Source organism: Trachurus trachurus (genome assembly GCF_905171665.1).
Source record: "Trachurus trachurus genome assembly, chromosome: 15".
Taxonomy (NCBI): Eukaryota; Metazoa; Chordata; class Actinopteri; order Carangiformes; family Carangidae; genus Trachurus; species Trachurus trachurus.
The window spans coordinates 26,263,485-26,286,208 of record NC_139906.1 but is presented as its reverse complement, the minus strand read 5'-3'; the positions used below and the strand labels follow the sequence as shown (position 1 = coordinate 26,286,208).

The 22,724-nt window shown below is 41.1% G+C and overlaps 1 protein-coding gene across 1 annotated transcript in view; it reads right to left on the bottom strand.

The window, feature by feature from the left end:
* Nucleotides 1-22,724, bottom strand: part of atp6v1ba (ATPase, H+ transporting, lysosomal, V1 subunit B, member a) — a 41,004-nt gene that overhangs the window by 4,964 nt on the left and 13,316 nt on the right. Inside the window, exons 4-12 of the mRNA XM_083988004.1 lie at nt 22,232-22,325; nt 21,624-21,701; nt 18,272-18,411; nt 14,116-14,217; nt 9,854-9,951; nt 9,518-9,641; nt 2,212-2,362; nt 1,336-1,418; nt 1,129-1,233 (exon numbers count right to left, since the gene is read on the bottom strand). Coding sequence (XP_083844130.1) covers nt 1,129-1,233; nt 1,336-1,418; nt 2,212-2,362; nt 9,518-9,641; nt 9,854-9,951; nt 14,116-14,217; nt 18,272-18,411; nt 21,624-21,701; nt 22,232-22,325 — 975 coding nt within the window. The remainder of the gene's footprint in view (nt 1-1,128; nt 1,234-1,335; nt 1,419-2,211; nt 2,363-9,517; nt 9,642-9,853; nt 9,952-14,115; nt 14,218-18,271; nt 18,412-21,623; nt 21,702-22,231; nt 22,326-22,724) is intronic.

The following is a 22,724-nucleotide window of genomic DNA, read 5'->3' as shown; positions in this document are numbered from 1 at the left end:
CTAGAGAAGAGAGGTGTCCAATAGAGGACATGGGTGCCACCATGGTTACCTCGTAGTCTGGAGAAGTGCACCTAAAGGGTGGAACTTCGATTGGTACAGTCTAGGCAACAATAGGTAGTAAAAATGTAAAAGATAACAAGACCTGTAAAACTGACAAAGGTCATCATACATACAGTATATATACACTGATCAGGCATAATACGTGAATAAGAGTGAATAACACTTCATCATCACCTGTTAGTAGGTGGATATATTAGATAGTCCCATCCAACCTTAAAGATCATTACAATCTGCAGTGTCTGTTTGAAAGGTATGTACTGAAACAGGTGAAGAGAATCCTGGAGGAGCCATCCCATATTCTACACTCACAGTCTGAGCTGTTACCATGAGGCAGGCGATACCGAGCTCAACGGTCCAGATTAAACCGGTACAAGAACTCCTTTGTGCCTCTGTCAGTGGGTGTTCTGAATAGGAGCTTAAAATAGCACTACAATTTCTATGATCTTATTGTGTTTTTTTGTAATTTTTATTGTGTGCTCTCTATCGTGTTTTTATGTGTATGTGTGTATGTGGTTGATGGGTCTGGCCGGCGGCATTGAGTCCAGGTCGAATTCCCCCCAGGGAGACGATAAAGTCCAGCTACTGTTGCTCAAACTGCTGAACAAGTTCATGCTGGGTCTGATAGAAAGCTGTCACAACACACAGTGCAGGGCAGTTTGTTGTGTATTTGGTAGCAAAAGGGACCAACACAATATTATGTCTGATCAATGTGTATTTCAAATGAGCCAAACCACTGTGAATCAGAGTAACTGAGCTCTAATAAAGCTGCAGTATTTTGCCGTGTTAACCTCTCCTCAGTCAGCATCACCACCTCTTAATCTGAGATTCATGACTTCTTCTCTCCATTCCCCTTTGGAAGTAACTAAACTCTGCTCTCTTCCTGTCTGACTCATGTGCATTGATGAGAAACTTGATGACTCTCACACACGGCAGACAAACCGGTGCTCTCCTCCTCTAATCCCCTACACCGGTTACAGAAACCAGTGAAGAACTCAAATTACTGGAGGAAAAGCAGCTGTGACCTTCATTCAGAGCAGAGCAGTCGGTGAGGTGTGTGTGTGATGTTACCAGCTGGTTGGAGACATCGGCGTGATCCTTCCTGGTCATCCCCTCGCCGATGGCCGACTTCATCAGACGAGACAGTGAAGGCAACACGTTGATGGGTGGGTAGATCTGAACAACGGGAACGGGAGTGTTGAAATACATCAGATGTCAGTTCAAAATACAGTTTAGAGAATGGTTCCATGTACGGAACGATGAGGGACTGAAGGATACCTGTCTGTTGTGCAGCTGCCTGTCAACGTAGACCTGACCCTCTGTGATGTATCCAGTCAGATCAGGGATAGGGTGGGTGATATCTGTCAGACACAAACATCTATTTAATCACAACACATCCAACAAAAAAACACTTGACTTCACTTTAAAGGGATATTTCACCCATTGCCATAATCCCTATAGTCATAGCAGTAGGGTCGTTAGCTTTAATCGTCGGTTCAAGCTGTTTTTCGATCAGCGGGGCAGAGATACAAGCTGCTCAGCTAACGCTACGAAGGCTAATGGTATTTCCGGGTTTCCCCCATCAAACTCATCAAATACACAATCCAACAATTTCAAAAAGGACACAGTTGTTTTCAAGGTAAATGCGTATCCGGAACTACATCCCATACACGGCTGCTGGGCAGAGTGATTTCAAAAGCGCAAGTAGTTCTGAGTATTTGCTTCATGTGTCTTAATGTTACATAATTATACGTCATTATTTCATAGCGTGGTGAATGTGCAGGTCACAACTTGTTCACGAGAGCGTTTTGGAGTTGTTGGATTGTGTATTTGATGAGGGAAAAGTGGAAATACCATACTGTATGCCTCCGTAGCGTTTCTGCCCTGCCGAAATGTTGAATTATCCCTTTAACAACTCTAGACATCAGCTCTGACTTTATGTACGACTGTCACACTTCACACATGTTTAGTTAAAGCAGTGATGGGGACTCCTGCTCAACTAGATAGGAGTAGGCTCTTCATCCTTGTCGCTATGGTAACTGTAAGCATAAAAAATGTCTCCTGAGTTCCCTCCAGAAGAACTGACGTTCATGTGTGCACTGCTCTGACGCCATAAATACGTGTGTTGTACAGAAACCCTGCTGCTGCTCTCACCGTCGTTGGGCATGGTGAGGATGGGGATCTGGGTGATGGAGCCGTTCCTTCCCTCCACACGGCCGGCGCGCTCATAGATGGTGGCCAGATCGGTGTACATGTAGCCAGGGAACCCTCTACGGCCGGGCACTTCCTCTCGGGCAGCAGAGACCTAAAGACAGGTGGACAGGAGGATGACATGAGAGCAGTAAGAACAAGCTGGAGGACGCAAGGTTATCTCTGCATCACGTCATTTTTTTTTTTTTTTAGCCCTGCTATTCCAACACAGAGCAACATAAGCGTTTATCCTTTGACCTCAGTGTGAGGACCATTTCAAAACCTTTGTAAATGGCAAAAACATGAGGGAAAATGTGATTGTCAGTTGTGAGTTGAGGGTCACATTGAAAAGTTCACACTCCAATAGCCTCAGTCAAACAGACACTGGTTAGTTCTCATCCTTGGTAGGAAAAAAAACAAACATTTTTCACTTTAAAATTAATTAATCCTGTCAGAGTGAGAGACAGACAGACTGGAAGCCTGGGAGAGGACATGCAGTAGTAAAGGGTGGGTCAGTCTTAAAGGGATAGTTCAACATTTTGGCATATTCCTATTGTCATAATCCCTATAGTCATAGCAGTAGGCTCATTACCTTTAATTATCGGTGCATGTTGTTTTGAGATCAGCGGGGCAGAGACGTGAGCTGCTCAGTGAACACAATGGAGGTGAACGCTACAGGTCCCCTGTCCCTCATCAAACTCATCAAATACACAATCCAACAACTCCAAAACGCTCTGGTGGACAAGTTATAACCTGTACATTCACCACGCTATGAAATAATCATGTAACATTACAAGACAGAGTTGTTTTCTAGGCAAACTGGTAGCCGGGACTACATTCCAGACACGGCTGCTGGGCAGAGTAATTTCAAAAGCACAAGTAGCTCCAAATATTTGTCGTAATGTTACATGATCATAGTGTGGTGAATGTACAGGTCACAACTTGTCCACCAGAGCGTTGTAGAGTTGTTAGATTGTGTATTTGATGAGTTTGATGAGGGACAGGGGACCTGTACCATTCACCTCCATTGTGTTCACTGAGCAGCTCACGTCTCTGCCCCGCTGATCTCAAAATGACATGCACCGATTATGGCAATAGGTGAATTTGCCAAAAATGTTGAACTATCCCTTTAAACACATGGCCCTTGCTGTTAGGACTAGCACCATGTATTAGGTGCTCTACCAGGTGAGCCACCATGGACCATCAACATGTTTCTCTTGTAAAAGAGAAATGTGGAGTTTGAAATCAAATCATGTTTGTTCTATGCATTTATAAGTGTAGTCTATGTCAGCACACATCATGGATGGTAGTGTAGAGTGATGAGTCTATATGTGCCTAAGGTGCATCAGACCCAATAATGATACATGAGTGACAGGGAGATCTCACTGTTTTTGACCCACTGAACTCTTTATTAAGCAGGAACTTGACTCCAAAATCAAAAACTACCTTCACATCTATTTACTGAAGCAAAAACAAATGAAAGTCTTCTCCCACACCAAGCCAGGAGTTGAGGAGGAATTCCTGCTCAGAACAGTTAGTGCACCTTTATGTTGAGTATTCTACATGGATCAGCTGAGAGGAAGTCGGTTCAGTCAGCGAAGTTGACGGCAGTTTTTCTACTTACACTCACTTACAATCTCAAGTGGTAAAGAAGACACTGTTGTCATTATGGACTACCCAGGTGGTGTTAGAATGGAAGCTGTGACAGTCTTGACAGGTGACTCCACTCATATTTCACCCAGTTATGTTCCGTCTGTCCAAAGAGATATATACACTAATGCTTGATACCAAGTCATGTTTAATCTTCCTTGGCTTTTTTACATTTATTTTATGAATATATATAGAAAAAATATGAAAATATAAACTCTTCACTTGTAAACAAGATTAAAGAAAACCCTTCTGAAACCATTTACTGTTGGAGAGTCAAGTGATGAACTCCTTTAGTATCTTTCAGAAGAGGCAAACAGCTGGTTGGAAATGTCGCCATTCTGTTTTCTGGCCCTCTGCAAAAATGACCAAAAGTAAATCCTTGTTCCCAAAGTCAAGTGAATTCAGAGCAGGCGAGAAGGAAAATGCATCTCATTCATCACCGGATTCAAAGGTTGGTGGGCAGGCTAAACACTTGTGAACTGTAGATTCAATGCAAAACTAAACCTTCAGGTGCATGAATGGGAACAGAAGTTAAATGTTAATGTCCTCCTGGCTCTTTGTAAGTGCTGAAATACCCATCAAGCTGCCTGAGTCTTAGCTGACGATTGGTGCAGCATGCATGTGCCAAGGTTATGGACAGCAAATGCAAGAAGGGAAATACACATGCACCACTTAAAAACCTACATTGTGCTGCCAGCACAGGGACACAAAGGAGTGAGTCGAGAGGGCCTTACTCCTCACCGTGAGGAGAAAGGAGGGCGGTAGGTGGAGGGGCAGAGAGGGGGGACCATTTCCTTTGAAAGCCAAGCAGACAATAATGAAATTAAGGTATTTCCTACACAAATGAAGGACACATTACCCTCCCTTTCAGCAATGAGCACAAGACCTTAGTGAGTCCATCACCTCCGTGCTTATGTTGCTGGGAACTTGCAGTGGTGTTATATTGACATGCTGCCACACAGGCTGCTGCTGGGAGGAGTCAGGGCGACTGTACCATTCGCAAATATGACAGAATATTTGGCATCTGTGCACTAATTTAAATATCACTGGCGGTAAAGCAAGCATGCTGAAGATTTGCCTCTTTGCAGATCGGTTCTAGTAATTTTACGCTGCCCTGTTAAAACTGACCCACAGTTGCGGTGATGTCCAGACCAGGGGACTGATCATGTGGTCGTGGCGTTATTAAAGGAGACATATCATGCCCCTTTTCCACAAATTAAAATAGTTCCCAGGTGTCTTAAAGACATGTCTGTGACATGCTTTGGTCAAAATACCCCAAGGATCAAACATCTCAGCTCTTTTCATCCTCTCAAGACAGCCCTGTTCAGAATGGCTGGTTTCAGTGCCTGTCCCTTTAAATGCAAATGAACCACTGCTTGCCCTGCCCCGCCCATTCTACTGGTACCAGGTAGGGGTGGGGTTATGCAAATTCGAAAACTAATTACATCATTGGAAGACAACTGAGGGAGCAGCTCATAAAACCACATGGATTTCAACCTAGGGAGCCTGAAAATTACAGTTTTTTTTTTTGGTCAATTATTGCATTTTAGGGGCGGGAAGGTAAGAAAAACACCTAAATATATGTTAAAGCAGAAGTAAGCGGAATGTTTGTGTTAATATAAGTCTTAAATAGTTATATCTTCCGACGGCAATCACTTATATAGAGTGTTTGGTCTGAAACACGAGTCTGTCAGTCACTCTGCTCTGCTGTAAGCCGAGGAGAAAACTTTCCTTGTATCCTACAACCTTTATCCAATGAGGAGAGAGAACGGCATAAAGGGGCGGTCCTCTCTGTGTGTGCAGCCAAGGGATGCACGTGAATGTGGTGACGTAGGGACGAGGGCGGGGATTGCTAACTCCATCGGCTGACAAGAAGTTAGCCAAAACCACCGGATCGCTTACTTCTGCTTTAAAGAGTCTTCAAAAAGTGATATTTCCATAATATGTCCCCTTTAAGGAATGGTCACTATAACTGCCAGATTCGTTACAGGGGCATTCTGTGAGTGGTCCTTAAGACTTAGAGATAACTAATGTCTAGAAGGAGGCAAATGATTAAGAAAATTAAGAAAAATATTAACAGAAACACAATTTTCTAGTAGCCAATTAATTGTATCTGATGGAAATGTGAAATGTCATAAATTAATAAACCACTAAAAACATGCCAGCTAGCCTGATCCTCCAGTCAGTGCCCCTGACCAAAGGCACTGGCTCATAATCTGGAGTTGGTCCCCGGGCGCCGCACCTTGGCTGCCTACTGCTCCTCAGGGATGGGTTAAATGCAGAGAAAGAATTTCACTGTACTAGTATATGACAAATAAAGTACCTTTACCTTTACCTTTAAATTGGGTAAAGTTAGTGTGGCCAACTGAGTCACTACCCACCTGTATCCAGTTTTTATATTGTTACACCACCTAATCACATACAAATAAGCTTATATTATTTAACTGTAGCAAGATGATGACTGGTCAGTTTCCCCTCATGTCCGTGCCTAGAGACAAACCGACACAATGTTCTGAACTTCAGTGGAATTCATTCCTTCTTGGCAGAATATATAAACGCTCATGGTGAACCGTTGACAAAGGCATCAACAGCTTTGCACGAGCTGCAGTTACTGTTTTCATATTGATTAAGTAAGAAGTAATGGTGTACAGTGAGAGAGCTGCATTCTCAGTAAGAAACGTCATAACATATCAATGAACCATGGCTTTACATTAGGTGACACTGAAAAGGTAGAACAATTAACCTGCACCGATGGGACATTTTTTAAGTGGAAGTATTCAAAGGTTCAAATAGGGCTTGATATGAAATATGAAATAAAACTGGCTTTAGTATTGTGGTGGTGGAGTGGTATACAGCTGAGCTTATGCTGCCATGGTCTTATCAAAGGTAGAGGTTGTTTGGCAAAAGGGCTTATTGTGATTTAAATGTGTTGTGCCGCTCTCATGCTGACTCTGAATGAGCAATCTGGATAATGTGCTTCTTTCACATCGGTTAATCGGTTATCAGATTTCAGAGAGAGAAGAGAGAATGCACAACAACACGACTCATGACGCTGTCTAAGAAAGTGCAGCTCCTGTCATTTAGATCTTGCACTTGGCTGTGCTGCAGTTTTGTATAACCATTATTGGCAATCCTACCATGAAGGTGTCTGCTGCAGTTCATTCTGACTCAGTCGCTCTCATACAATAATGAAACATTCTGTCGGCCTAACCCTGACCGGCGAGCCAAAGGCAAATGTGCGGTTGCATTTCAGATCGAAAAATCTATGGAGAGCTGGACAGAAGTAAAACCACGTTAGTGAAAATACCACAGATGTCTAAACCATTCTATGAGACCTCAATCTGTAAATACAGTCACACAAAGCTCACTGGAGAAGGCACCTGTGTAACTTACCATCCACTTCTGCATGTGACCAAAAAAATTAACTGTAATAACTTTCATATGCAAAGATAAAAGCCTGCACAGCGGTGTGGGAAATGATGGCTCCCAAAGCCTCTTTAATATCACACTACGCTTCACCGACACGCAAACATTTCAGTGGAGTGGCTGCCCGCTGTTTGCTTTTTATAATACACTGAAGATATAAACGGTTGTGAGGTTTGTTTATCATCTCGACACCACACCCACTACACTAAACTACACTAAAGGAAGCACTTAAAAGAGCGTTTATGTAACCGCCGTGGGTCCATTCTTAATGAGAACCTTCAGATTTTTAATAACACGGGAACAGTTTACAGCATTAGTTGGAGAATCTCATTAATGTCACAGTAAAATTAGTGCTGCAACTGGAATATCTGACTGAATGTAGTACATGCGGTATTAGAAATCATGTCGGCCTTGTGAACCTGAACTGAATGAATTCAGAAAAACAGTTTTCGGAAATTTCTGGATATGTTGAAGGTGACAGGATACACTGAGACAGACAAACACATTGCACAACTACTTCTTAAAGGGATAGTTCAACATTTTGGCAAATTGGCCCATTGCCATAACCGCTATAGTCATAGCAGTAGGTTCGTTTCCTTTAATTGTCGGTGCAAGTTGTTTTTAGAACGGCGGAGCAGAGCTGTGAGCTGCTCAGAGCTATGCTATGGAGGCTAATGGGATTTCCTGGTTTCCCTCATCACACTCATCAAAATACACAATCCAACAACTCCAAAACCCTCTCATTGATAAGTTGTGACCTGCACATTCACCATGCTATGAGATAATAACAGAACGTTATGAGACAGATTTGTTTTAGAGGTAAATTCATGCAAAACCGCTGATGTGCGTTGCCTTCAGGGACAGTTTTTCAGCAAGCTGTCTCTGCATTTACCTCTAAAACAACTCTGTTTCGTAACATTCCATTATCTCATAGCGTGGTGAATGTGCAGGTCACAACTTGTCCACCAGAGCGTTTTGGAGTTGTTTGATTGTTTTATTTGATGAGTTTGATGAGGGAAACCAATAAAACCCATGAGCCTCCATAGCTTAGCTCTGAGCAGCTCACAGCTGCGCTCGGCTGACAAATAAAGGTAACAAACCTACTGCTATGACTACAGCGATTATGGCAATTGGCCAATTTGCCAAAATGTTGAACTATCCCTTTAAGAAGACTGAAGTCTTTCTACAGCTAAAATTGTTACAGATGTTTCACCAGTCTGTGGTGGTCAGCTCTTCTTCACCGTGGTGTACTGGGGAGGATGTAGGGCTGTGTATTGGCAAGAATTGATATGATATGTATCAGGATACAGAGGCAACAACGATACTATATATATCGTGTGATATACGATATATTGTGATACTAAAAGCAAGATGATTTTTGATTTCTTTCCTTTTTTTGACCGTACTAAGTTAGCCAAGGTTTGAGCATATGATAAGCCACAGAGTTGAACTCTGAGATCTCATTGTTCAGTTGGAGCGGAGGAGTTGATGTCTGAATGACTGCTGCCAACCAGCAGTCGGAGTTTTAAATGCACAGGAATTAACCATGAATGTTTGCATGTAAATTGTTAATAAAAAATCGAAACAGTGCTTTTGAATATCGATACAGTATTGCAAAACGAAATATCGCGATATTGTCCTCCACTGACTGCTGTCCCTGTCCTACTCCACTGACAGTCTCATAAACCCAGTTATGACGGGGGAAGCAAACAGACACCGAGTACCTCATTTCACATCCACAATTTAACAGAGGCAGCTTTACAAATATTTGAAAGTTTCCTACAATAAACACATAAACCTTGTTTAGGTTCTGTTTCCACTGCAGGAACTTAGGGGTAATTTTACAGGGCAGTTGAGGTGTGTCTCCATAGAAGGAACTGCCTCAGAGGAACTCCTGGATGGAGCTTGAGGTTTACTCTGTGCTGATTGGGCGTACTCATAGCGGGATGCGAGGCCAAGAGAAAGCACAAAAATAAGATGCATTTTTAAAACCCCAACAGAAGTGGAGCATTAGTAGAAGAGTCAAGAGTCCGGCGGGCCTGCTCTGTAGTGAGGCGACTAAATCTATCCATCCATCTATCTGGTTCTTATGTTTTGATGCTATCTCTTGGCAAAAAATGCATTTCAAAATACGAACAAAGACTCATCTCTTCATTTCATGCGTGGTAACAGTGATCAGTATAAGTGCTGGTACCTCTCTCAGAGCCTCAGCGTAGGAGCTCATGTCAGTCAGGATGACCAGGACGTGCTTCTCACACTGGTAGGCCAGGTACTCTGCTGTAGTCAGCGCCAGGCGTGGGGTGATGATACGCTCGATGCTGGTGGGTCACAGACAGAAAGTTATCATTATAAACACTGAGGTCTCATCTCAACTTTTATCTAAAACATTTAGTCTATACACTTTTTTCTTTATCGTCCAATAATCATAACACATTTCTGATCTCTCTCACTTCAGAGACACAGCACTGGAGCAGCTTGTCCAATCACTGCTCACGTAAAGAAATCTTTTCGGTGAAGGTGAAAATCTTACGTGGGGTCGTTGGCCAGGTTGAGGAACAGGCAGACGTTGTCCATGGAGCCGTTCTCCTCAAAGTCGGACTTGAAGAAGCGAGCAGTCTCCATGTTAACCTGAGTGACCAATCATACAAGTCAGTGACGCTGCAGGAGCTCATTACTCACATCAAACCTGTGACATCACTGCTCTCTGAATATGTATATATAGATGTATAGAGTGTCTCTTATTTATGTTGAGTGTGTTTTGTTTGATATAGTTGGCATTTAACCTTTAAAGTGATAGTGAGTATGTTTGGATTGTAAGTATGTGTTGTTATACTCATTGTTGAGTTGTGCTCTGGCATTTTCCCAAACGTTTCCCTCAATTCTCTAACCAGAGAGCTCTGATTTGAACAGTGCATTTCATTGGTCGCCTGTCAAAGATGTCATATCCTCTATGGTCATGTGTCAGTGTTGTGTTGAGGCTTTTAAACCACAAAGACTTTTTACACCTTGGTGGTTCTCAGCTAGATATTTTAAGATATTTTAGTCACTGGTCGTCTGGATCTGAAGAAGCTCAGTTTGCAGCCACTGTTATAAGTTATTTTCTTGTCATTTTTGACTTTACTCAAACAGTAAGAGAGAGGTAAGTGAAGGAGAGAGAGACCACCAGATGAACCAGAGGGGTTCTCAGATTTTTATTTATTTTTACCTGGTGTTCTGCTGCCAGTACAAACCTGCTAAATGTCTCTGTCCTCCGACACAAAGCCCCGAAGACACTGACTTTAAATATGTAACTATCTGCTAACCGGCTCTGTTTGACTTGCACTGCCCACTGACACTGAATAAATCCAAAACATGCACTCCACCAAGTGAACAACCAGGACCCACAACATGATCTTTTTTAGCTCAAACCCTCCGTCAGGCAGCTCTTTATGTCGAACTCCCTTTGTTTGATATGAAGAGTTAATCATTGTGTTAGCATAAAGCCTTGTGATGACTCCTCTCTCTCTGCTCACTGTGTCTTGTGTTCAGTTCTTCCTCTGCCTCCTTTAGTAATAATGATTCATGTAATGAAAGTATGCTCTCTGCTGTATTGGAGGTGAGCCTCAGTGTATTGGAAGCAGAAGCACTTCTCTTTCCTGCTGTTCCTGAGCAGGTGAGAATCCAGAGCAGCTCAGTAGACTGAGACTCAGCACTCCACTGATTAGGGCTGCATTTTGTCAGTCAGTCAGATTTGTGATTATGTAGCTGACAATGTTGTTACAGTCCAGCCAAATACACTAATATAAAAACAACACTAGGGCCCGTCAGATATCCGCAATCATGGAATCGCGGGATTGGCCAATTAACACGGAATCTGATTTTAAAGCGGAATATCGCAACATTTGACGTAATTTGACTGAAATGCTGTTTTCAGGTGGAAGAGCAAGTTATATCTGGGGAAAATTGCACAGAGGGAAGCAAATCTAGGTGGCACACCCCCTCTGTCATCTCACATGCCCCCTCCCCCTTCGAAACAATGTATAGGTGAAGCCCTACTGTGTCTGAAAAAACTAAGAAACTCGACAGTAACCCCTCAATACTGAGCTGAGCAGCTCCCAGGTGACTTCTATGTGTTAGCTGAACTGTTGTTTTGCAAATTCTGCAACATTCTGTTGACCTATTGTAAGCCATGTGAAAAACAAGGAAATTATTTTTTAAACTAATTCATATTTTGTTGATACTCAAAGTATTTACAGTGCAGTGTTATGTAGCATCATGCAGTATTTGTTCTTACGGTATGGAGGAAAAGTGTTGTTTGTTACCTCAATTACAGTAATTTAAAGTAATTTCTAATTAATTTGTGTACATTTTAGTCATTAACATTAAAAACACACTCTTTTTGGTAGTAAAATATGAGTAACAGGTAAAAAAAATTTAAAAGGAAAAAAAATGGAATTTCCAAAGATAAAAACGGATTTTATAGGGCTCTATAACACCAATACCATAGACCAGGTGTCATTCAGTGGGAGTTCTGCTCTGCTCTCAGTTTTTTTGTGTTTGGATCATGTTTTTTTTTTAATTATTAAACAAATTCATGACTTTAAAAATATCCGAATTTTTTCAATAAAATTCCCAATTCACCCACTACACTGACCAGTAGGATTTGAGCTGGTGGAGAAGTAAAATTGTATCTATGCACTGCCCTATGCCTTGGGCATAAGTTCCTTTATGCATTTTATTGTTATGTGTGTCATTCTACGAAACCGGTGCCATTTCAACCCTCAAATTTTCAAAGATTTCATGGCGAGATTTTTTTTTTTTTTTAAGCCATAACATGAAATATATGTTAATCCTCCCAAAAAAGATATTTTCCCACCTCAGGCATAAAATCCTTATTAATATTATCATTTTTTTCAAGACGTGGGAGATATTCATTTACCACCCCGTCACGGACAATGTGTACACCATTTGAGTAAAAATGCATGAAATAAATTATAAAAGAAATATGTTTTCTAAACAGTTAAATGTCCTTAATCAGGAATCCATCTATGTAAAGTATGTTATTTAATCAGATTTTTTCATTTTTAGATGTTTGATATTGAATTCTGAATTTAACATGTCATCGATCACATTGTTTGTACAAAAAGTACTACTTCACTTGATTTAAAAAAAAAAAAAGTTACATTAATTTCATTTGTCCACAAAATAAGAACATTAATAAACATTAATTTATGGAGAATTTCACTCCCTTCCCATAATTTTTTTGACAAAATGACTATGTGACGGGGTGGTAAGTGATGTGACGGGGTGGTGTACTGTGACGGGGTGGTAAAAACCTATATGATCTGTGGTATTTTAGCCTTCATGTTACATGAGAAACTTTTGTTGATTCTAGATATCACTTGGAAACACTTTTAAACACTTAAAATACTTGAACACATTGAAAACTGCACCTTGCTTCAATGACTTGAAAATCTGGATACTTGCACATTCATTAATTGGATATACAGTACTATGCCAGTACTATGCCTACCACCCATTACCACCCCGTCACATACCACCCGCGTCACACTAAAACGTGACGGGGTGGTATGTGACAGGGTGGTAAATTTCATGCCAAAATGATTGCAGTTCTCCATATGGTCAAGTTCCAAGAACAAAAATACATGCATTCAATTTGAAATATCATTTTCTTTCTAATATTATTGAAAAAAACTGAATAAAAAACGGTTTTCCCTGTCTAATTTGCGTGACGGGGTGGTAGGGTCATGCTTGACCAACCCCATCTAACATGAAAAAACAACAAATAAACAATATAAAAGAATAGCAGAATTTGCTGGTTTTTAGTCCTGGCTGCTCCAAAGACCCAAATGATGTCACTTCCTTTTTGTGATGTAATTTAAAACAAAAGTACAGTATGGTAAGGTCCAAAACAAGTTAGTGTGACGGGGTGGTAGGTCAAACTGAGGGACGCACACAAATCATAACATTTTAACAAAAAATAATGTTATTATTTTGAATAAATATATGTGATGTAAACAGGGATACACATATAATCCTGAAGATAATAAAGTTTTGAGAAAAAATTCAATATTTTTGGGTGAAATTTTACATGCAAATGTCATGTTGGACAATACGGACACATGAAAATGACCATGTACAAATGAAAAATGATTATAAATAGTATGTTTATGTTTAAAGAATAGTATTTTCTGATATATCATGTTAATGATAACACTTGATTTAATAGCTGTAAGCTTTGAAAACACAATTAGACCATTTTTTTTTGCTTTGTGCATCTCATCAAACATTGCGGACACAAATGGCACCCGTTTCGTAGAATGACCCATATAATGTTTGTGCTGATTGAATTATAGTTTTTTTTCTATACTGTGAAGCACTCTGTGTACTCGTACTACAATGGGTGCTATATAAATAAAGATTGACTTACTTAAAAGAGGAAGGGTTAGCATTTTAATGAGTGTGGGTGTGGTGGAGGTGGAGGTGAGCATGTCAGACATGGGGTATTAGAGCAGACAGGCAGAGCAGCTGAGGAGGAGAGAACTTGATACTGCAGGACTGACAGTGTTAAAGGAGCTTTTGAATGAGTAACCTGTCTACATGGCCTAGGGATATGTTCAGAGGTGCAGAAATAACAAGAGGGACTCAAAGGTTAAGTCACTTAGTGAATAAAAGACAGAAACCAGGGTGGGAGAGCGGGTACAAGGTGTCACGTCAGGGTTAAGAGGGGGATTAGAGTGACAGGTGGGGGGGTGGGGGGGGAAATAAAGGTTTGAATGCGGCCCCGCTCACCCCCATGGCTGCGAAGACGATGGCAAAGTTCTCAGCGCTGTAGTCCATCACGTCCTTGGACTTCTGCACCAGGCCGGCCTGTCGACAGATCTGAGCTGCAATCTACAGGGAATCAAACACACAGTCAGGGTTTAGACAGGACCGCTCCGGGTGGACACAGTCTTTAAATATACAACACGTGTCTTTTAATGGAGCAAAGCCTCTATTCCTGAGGGTTCATCAGCATTTTATCCAATCACAATCCTTATGAGTCCTCTGTGAAATCTAATTAGGTTTAGTTTTCACTTTTGCAAATAGCTGAGATAATAAATAAGTCAAACTTGAAGACCTGTGATCAGCTGTTGCTGTCCGACCGGGCAGGCACCACAAAGCCTACTTGATGCCCGTGTCTTTTATTCATTAACACATGTGTTACAACAAACCACAATCAATTAGAGATAATAAATTAAACAGAGTGAAGCGCTTGTGGAATGACAGAGGAACTTCATCCCATAATGCCTCTGTCTTGATCCGGCCTGCCCTGACCTCTATGTGCCCCCACAGTCCAGGCACCTGGCCCATAGAGGAAACCACCACATGACTGACCTCTGTGACACGTGCTTAATGAAACAAGGTACGTGTCCACAACATGTGGTCGCCATGATTACAGTGATTCAGGAGTGGGACAGTTCTATGGGCAGAGGATGTTGTTATGATGCTGTTATTTTATTAATTAATTAGCTGAAGCCATAGCAGTCAGCTAGTCTTCCTCAGGTCCATCCAAAAATATACAAAAATCGCACACATATCATCGTTTAAAGGGATACACCAACATTTGTTTTTTTTCCCGTGTCTTGCCTCACTCCCGAATCCATGACAATCATGCACCGTCACAGATAGACACCATCCTTTCGACTGTGCGTGCAGTAACAAGGGAGATACGGGCAGAGCTGGTGCACCGCTAATTAGCTAGCCTGCCTCCTACCCAAGCCGAAATCAGCAGTCAGAAGCTGATTTCATTTTAGCTCTAAACTCTGTAAATATATCACTTTATCGACATTTCAAACATGTTTAGGCGAGAAAGTAGCCGTTTAGATCAGCAGTGTGTCGTTAATTTGTCTAAATACCAGCTGTTTACAATTCTGTTCGGACAAATTCGGCGCTACTCAAGCTAGCCGTTGTGGCCAAGCACTTCCGGTTACTTTGACAAAATAAAACACCCGTTGCCCTTTACATACAGAAAACCATGACGATAGAATTTGTGCTTTTACTTTGAAATAGGAAGCTAACCTACCCTCGATGTAGCTAGCTTGAACCAAAATAAACCGTCTTTGCTTGAACCCTCCGTTTTGACCGATCTCGTCCCGTTACCGGCATTTGACCGCTCAAGATGCCTTACCGGAGAGTTTTGTCAGCTCTGAGACGAAGATCGGCCCGCCAGTTTCCGTTTAGAGTTGTTGAAGATTTTAGGTGGAGGCAGGCTAACACTACCTATGCACTTCCAGCTTTTGAGCTAAGCTAATTAGTGGTGCGCCAGCTCTGCCTGTATCTCCCTTGTTACTGCACCCACAGTCGAAAGGAGTGAGGCAAGACACGAAAATGTTTTTTTGGTGTATCCCTTTAAGTTGAAATATAAAAATCTAATCTAATATACACCAAACATGTTACAATTAACATTCCCCACATAACATCAGCATACTGCCTGTGTGTGCATTGACTCTGATTTGGGCTTTCACCACCTCCTGTGAGAAACATCTGCTCCTTAGCTTTAAGCTGGCTCTCCACTGAACTGTGAGGACACTGGAAACAGCTGGAAAATGACAAGCGTAATGGGACTGAAACACATCACTAAAGTTGTGAGTTTTTAATCAGCTTCATTTGAAACATTTCATGTTTCATTATAAGTCTTTTTCTGTAGGGGAAGTCACGCAAAAGTCACATGATCATCAGTTAGACAGGAGCTGTAGTCAACATAACGTAACAGCCTAACAAAAGAATCTCAAATAAAACTGTCTATCAATGTTGTTTTAATATAAATCAAAATGAAGCTTTTAAAAAATAAAAAACTATTAAAAACAGTGTCCATATAGGACATACATTCTCCACCAAATACAACATTTCCAATGAAAAGCATTTCAATCTGACAATATAATACCTTTTGTGCCTTTTATGTTATTTCCACACTTGGCAAATTCTTTCCACAGATAGAACAACTGGCTACACGTTTGACACCCCTGGTTTATATTTTATTTTTTTGACTTGAGACTCCCTGGGGGGAGGAGGTGTGGTGTCCACTGGGAGGTTTTTTAGACGAGCAGCCCTCAAGAAAAGCGACAGGGGGTTTGTTTTTCTAGACTTGCTGTTACCATGGTACTGTATTTATTTGTTGATGTTATTTGGACACATAAAATATAGCTCTACTTTAGGTATCTTTTACATCTTTAATTTATTCCTCGCATTTAGGAAAAATACTGATCAATCAAAATCTCTGTCAACTTCACGTGTCAGTAACAGCAGAAAAATGAGTGCTAGTGGATATTAAAAACCATCTCCTGAACAAGGCACAGAGAAAAACATTCTTGTTACTGTCTGATAATGGTTTTCCATTGCTGCATTAAATTTTGTCCCTGAGCACCGACGTGTAAAGAACTGTGGCACAGAAAAGAAGACGACAAGGGTCAACATTGGTTTCTGAATCCTCTTTTTTCAGCTGAAGAGCATCAAGAGCAACCAATGGTCACTCAAGGAACCTCAATTGTGCTGGAGTGGTACAGTAAATTGAATCGATCAATAATTGTTTCACCAGACAAAATAGAGTTGTCTTTGAGGCCATTTTTATTTCATTTCTCTTTTTTTTGCCTTCAGATGATTTCAGGAGCTGCTACTTAAACAAGCAGGCAGTCACAATCTAACTGGAAATAACGGATCGCTCTCCTCTAAGTATGACCTGATGTTGTTGGTTTAATTTCCATTCATTCACAACAAAGCTGCGCCCTGCACAGATGTCGGTGTCAGTCATCATCATCATCATCATCGAGCACACACTGGAGCAAAGGCAAAAGAGCTGGGTGCATGAGGGACGTCACTGTGTGTTTAATGCTGCAATTACACCTGTACATGTCATACAACCAAACTGCTGCTTTAAAGAAAGTATTCAGCTTTTAGATTAAAAAAAAATGAATTACTTTTCTGGTAAGTTCTTATATGTTTTTTTCTTGCAAAATACAAATTCATTCACATAATGACTTTTTTTCTTGTAATTCTCATAATAATATGGCTTTTTTCTAATAAAATTACAGCTTCATTGTCATGATTCTTTAATCACTGTTCTTGTAAAACTACAACTTTATTCTCATGAGTTTTTTCTTGTAACAAACATTTTGATTTTTCTCTTTTATTATTAATATTATTATTATTATTATTATTATAGATTTTTTCTTAAATGTGGCTGTAAAAACGCTTTGCACCGCTTAGTTGGGTTGGGTCTCAGGCTTCCTTTCTTTTTATGAAAACAAATTTTCTTGCAGGTTGTACTGTGTGTTGTTTGTTGTGAAATGCATTGTTCATTTAGGTGATGATTGTCTGCTAAAATGAGAATGTGTAAATCAGTTCAGTAATAATATGGGATGGCTTCTACACAGTTCTTATGCCTGTCCTGTGTGTCTGGTCCGATTTCATTCAAGTTTCAGAAGGTCATTATGGTTGGTAGAGAAGAAAATGTATTTCTTGTGCATTAATGTGGTTAAATATGGCCACCTACTACATTTCTGAAAGTAGCTCATATGTATAAAATGTTGTAGTGAAACATTAGTTCACAAGACTTCAAAGAGTGTCTCGGTGTCACGACCTAAAGCCCACAGTAAGTTACCCACTGTGACTTAAATGTGCAATTAAAAGAAAAAAGAACAGGCAGGAAATAGTATAGAAATTTCCAAAAACCCTTGTGATGCTAAATTGCAACAGTGTCTCACAGTCAAAGTTTATTTTCTTTTTGTCAACCTCAATTTAGACCATTAATCACACTTCACATGGCTCCACACAGCAGTAACCCCCCTCCACACTTTGATGTGCAACATGGGTGGTGTTTCTGTTACCTACCATATCAACAAGTACTGATATAATCGAGTCTCAGACATTTAATCTGTCTGTTGAGTTAATGTCCGTGTGTTGTTCTCACCTCGTTGTGTGGCAGCCCAGCAGCCGAAAAAATGGGGATCTTCTGTCCTCTGGCGATGCTGTTCATGCCATCGATGGCTGAGATACCGGTCTGGATCATCTCCTCAGGGTAGATACGGCACTGAGGGTTGATGGGCTGACCTGCAAAACACACATTGTTTCTCACAGAGACCCCAAGAAAAACAATAATGCAATACAGTAATGATTTGAATAAACTGGTCATGTCTGAAATTACAAGTGTGAATGGAGGCAAATTTCTCCGGCATGTGCCTAGGAGACAGAGTTTATGTGGAAACTGGGGGTGACCCAGCTGTGACAGCGGAACGAGGAGAACAGGTGCTGAGCAGTCCAAGAGGAAGATGAAGAGGAGCTACTGAACAGGGAGCTTGTTGTTGCATATGGTTGCATATGTGTAAAAATTAAAGGGACAACGAGGAGTTTTGGAAAAGCGAAGCGTTTTCACACTACACTTATGAGCCTACGCGTGCACCGTACATTTCTTTGACCGGCGCAAGACAGACTCATGTTTTCATTCATCAATAATTAAAGGTACAATATGTAAGAATGTGGCCAAAAACGGTTACTGCAGTCAAATTCAAAACAAAGCGATCTGGTTTTTTCCTCCATGCCGTAGCGGCAGCTCAGTAGAAGCAGACTGAGGCTGAAACACCACTGACGCTGCGTGACTGGGAGAGAGCGCTAGGCAGGGGTTCATTTGAGCCGGATTCTGCCGGAACAAGATCCGGCACCTCTTCATTTTGGCCTCCCTGTGTTCCGGTACTTATTTGGGCAGATCCGGTACCTCTCATAAAAAAAAATGTTTAAAAAAAATATATAATATGTATATATTAATTTACAGAACAAATCCCCATAAATCCATGTTGTTTATTAAAGCAGAAGTGAGTGATCCGGTCGTTTTTGCTAATGCTGCGTTCCAGGCAGGCTTTTGAAATCGTAAATTACAGCTTCAAGTCACAACTTACGACTTTGTAGCGTTCCAGGCAACCCACTCGTGTTTTTCCGACCTGTTTTACCGGTGAAAGTCACTATAACGGCCACTCGTAACTTCCGACCGGTGAACTCGTACCAGATTGAACTGGTACCACTTCACGGTCGGAAAAATACGAGTTTCCTTGAACGCACCATAACAGTCCTCGTCGCTACGTCACCACATTCACGGCGTTCCTTGGCTGCACACACAGCCCTGCATGCCGTTCTCTCTCCTCATTGGATAAAAACTGTAGGATACGATAAATGTTTTCTCTTCGGCTCAGAGCAGAGCAGAGGGACTGACAGACCCGTGTTTCGGTCCAAACACTCTATGTAAGTGATTGCTGTCGGAAGATATAACTATTTAAGACTTATATTAACACAAATATATCACTCACTTCTGCTTTAAGATTTAAAGTCATTTGAAAGAGTCGGAGATCTGTTGACGCACTGACCGGGCCGTATATAGTTTCGCTTTTACCGCGCTGTGCACTGCTGCACTCGTCCTTTCCTCTCTCCCCCCTCTCTGTCTGTTTCTGTGTGTGTGCGTGCGTGCGTGCGTACCAATAACGGCGAAAGAGCGTTATGCGGAGATGAATGAACGGAACGATATTGCCGAAAAATGTATTCGTGGCGGACTTAATTTATTTGAAACTGTGGGCAACACAGGCCGGAGCAACAGGCGGGGACCCTGGCATCAGCCCGCTGACAGCAGGAGATTCAGAAGAAGAGGAGAGGCAGTGAGCGGAGAGTAGCCTAGTGTGGGACGTCCAGCGACAGGTCAGGGATGGGATGCACAACTGTTTGGACAGCAGCTCAGTTCAAGGTGAAGCAGACAATTACCACTGGCTTCTTATGGAAAATTGAGGTTTTGCTGCACAACTGAGCTGAGCATATAGGCTACTGTCTATTAATAGGTCGCCGTGCCAGTCTTTGAATAATAGGAAGATTTGTGTGATTTTTATAAGCTCTTTTTTTTTTTTTTTTTTACAAGTTAGACCTGTTGAGAAAATTCCTGACTGTAAAGCACCGCCTGTGGTGATGTGGCCATTTGCCTGTGCCTAAAATAATTTCAAGTAGCCTAGCTAAACGTCATAACATGGATAGCCTATTATTTGAAATTGAGGCTTGTCCCCCCCCCCCCCGACGTGCGCCGCATACGTTCCGGGACCTCTGCCCTCTCGTCATCCCCGAGCTGTCATGTGTACTTTGCGTTCCGGCACCTTATGATTTACAAATTAAGCACTGGCGCTAGGTGGCGCAACATGCCAACACCTAAATTCAAAACATAAACATGATTTGCAGTCTGCAAAAAAAGATTTTTAATGCGAATACTCTGGCTGTACTATTGTTGTTGGTGAGTTCATCATGTTATATGAACATTATTCCTGAGTCTCTGTGACATATTAGGAGGATTTTACGGCCAGTTGCTGTAAATCTCTTACATACTATACCTTTAAAGTCAGCGGTTCAAAGAGGTTCACATACCGTCGTAGTTCCGACCATAAACGGCGACTGGCGGCGTTATTCTCATGACTCGCCGCAAAACCGAAAGTAAAGAAATGCTGGTCGGCTCGACCAGCATTTCCGCCACCACTAATAATAACAAAATAACGATAGAGACAAAACGATATATTTATCGAAAATGGGCCCATTAACAAGTGTGGGTAACGTAGATTCATCCACATTAACGTGAGACTTTTTTATAACCAAATAGAAACTCCTCGTTGTCCCTTTAACAGAGCAAATGGAAGGAAAACTGAAAATAAAGAGGCTTCATATTAAAATATCAGCAATATACTTATAAAACAGAGGGAATTAGAAATAAAGGCCTCTATTTAATAAAAGCCTGCCTCCAATAAGGGCCAGTACCCTGGGCAGTAGAGTAAATAAAGACTCACATTTCACTATTTTTTTTCTCTCTCTCTCTTTTTTCCTTTGTCCTTTTATTTTGTGTCCTTGTCTTGTTTTGTATGATTGTAAGTTGTTGGGGGTTTTGTTGTTCGTATGTTCAATAATGATTTGTATGGACTGTTTGGTAATTTTTAAACCAAATCAAATGAAATTGTGATTTGTATTGTGAGTTTTATGTTGGGACTACAGATGGAAATTAGCCCTAGAGGCTAAATCTGGAACAACCATCTCTGTTGTTTTACAATTGATTAATGGTATTGTACACTGTCCTGTAATAAAAAACTAAACTAAAAAATAATAATAATAATAATAATAATAAATAAATAAATAAATAAAAAGTTGATCACAAAAAAAAAAAATATAATTTCTTTATATCTTTATAGATCTCAGTATTCTGAGTTGCCCATTTAGAATGAACACTGTTGTGAAACAGGTGACTGAGGTCGTACCCATGATATCCAAGTAGTCTTCAGCCAGAACAGTGGGCCCACGGTCGATGGGTTTGCCTGAGCCGTTGAACACTCGCCCTGAGAAGAGAAGAGGTTTTCAGCTTTGATTCTAATCAGAATCAGGTCTAATGTGTGATAGGAAGCAGCTACTTGGTTCTTCTGAAAGTTGATTACTATTAAACACCAATACAATGTGATTCATTAGATGGCACTTCCAAACACATTTGATCTATTCTGCTTCATGTCAGACTCGAAACAGATGAGAGTGCTCTGGAGTAATTATACATTCATGAGCATGATATAAAATATTTCAAAAATAAAAGCGTGTTTACTTCATACAGCTGTTCAAATACATGCAACCTTGTGCTGTCCCGAGCTAATCACACAGGGACATTCAGGAATAAGCTTCCATTCAACGCTGTGCTGCTTTCTACCATTCCCTGAGTGGATTCAGAACATTAGTAAAATGAGCAAATTGAAGGAAAATGTAGCATTGAACATGTTTTTAAAATCCTCATCTTTGTGTTACAAAGCGGGAAGGATGTGGGGGATTATATTACTGGATCAACTAGATGTGGATTTGTTTTGCTGTGTGAGGCTGATCATACCCAGCATGTCCTCGGACACCGGGGTCCGCAGGATGTCACCGGTGAACTCGCAGGCCGTCTTCTTGGCATCGATGCCCGATGTTCCCTCAAACACCTGCACAAGCACAAACACAACCAACCAGTCAGAGTCTTTAGGAGATATTTCTTGAGGCACTTCTTCCACTGTGGTGAGTTAATGGGTGTCAAGAGTTGACAGTGAAACTTACTGGGTACTGGAGCTAAATGCTCACACATGAACACTAACATGTTAAAGGTAGGGTTGGAGATCCTATTCTGGAGCATTTTTTACAAAATTGTTTGAAATCCTCTTCACACTCCGATTTCAACCAACTAATTAAATGCTTTTTCACAAAAATGAAAAAAGTCAGTCACCTGTGGGAGGACAATCCTGTAAAAGGCAGCCAATCATCGTTAACGCAACGTTAAAGTCAATTGGATCGTGATGTGTCAATCATGTGGGACTTTTGACTTGTGTATTTTCAAAATGTTGCCT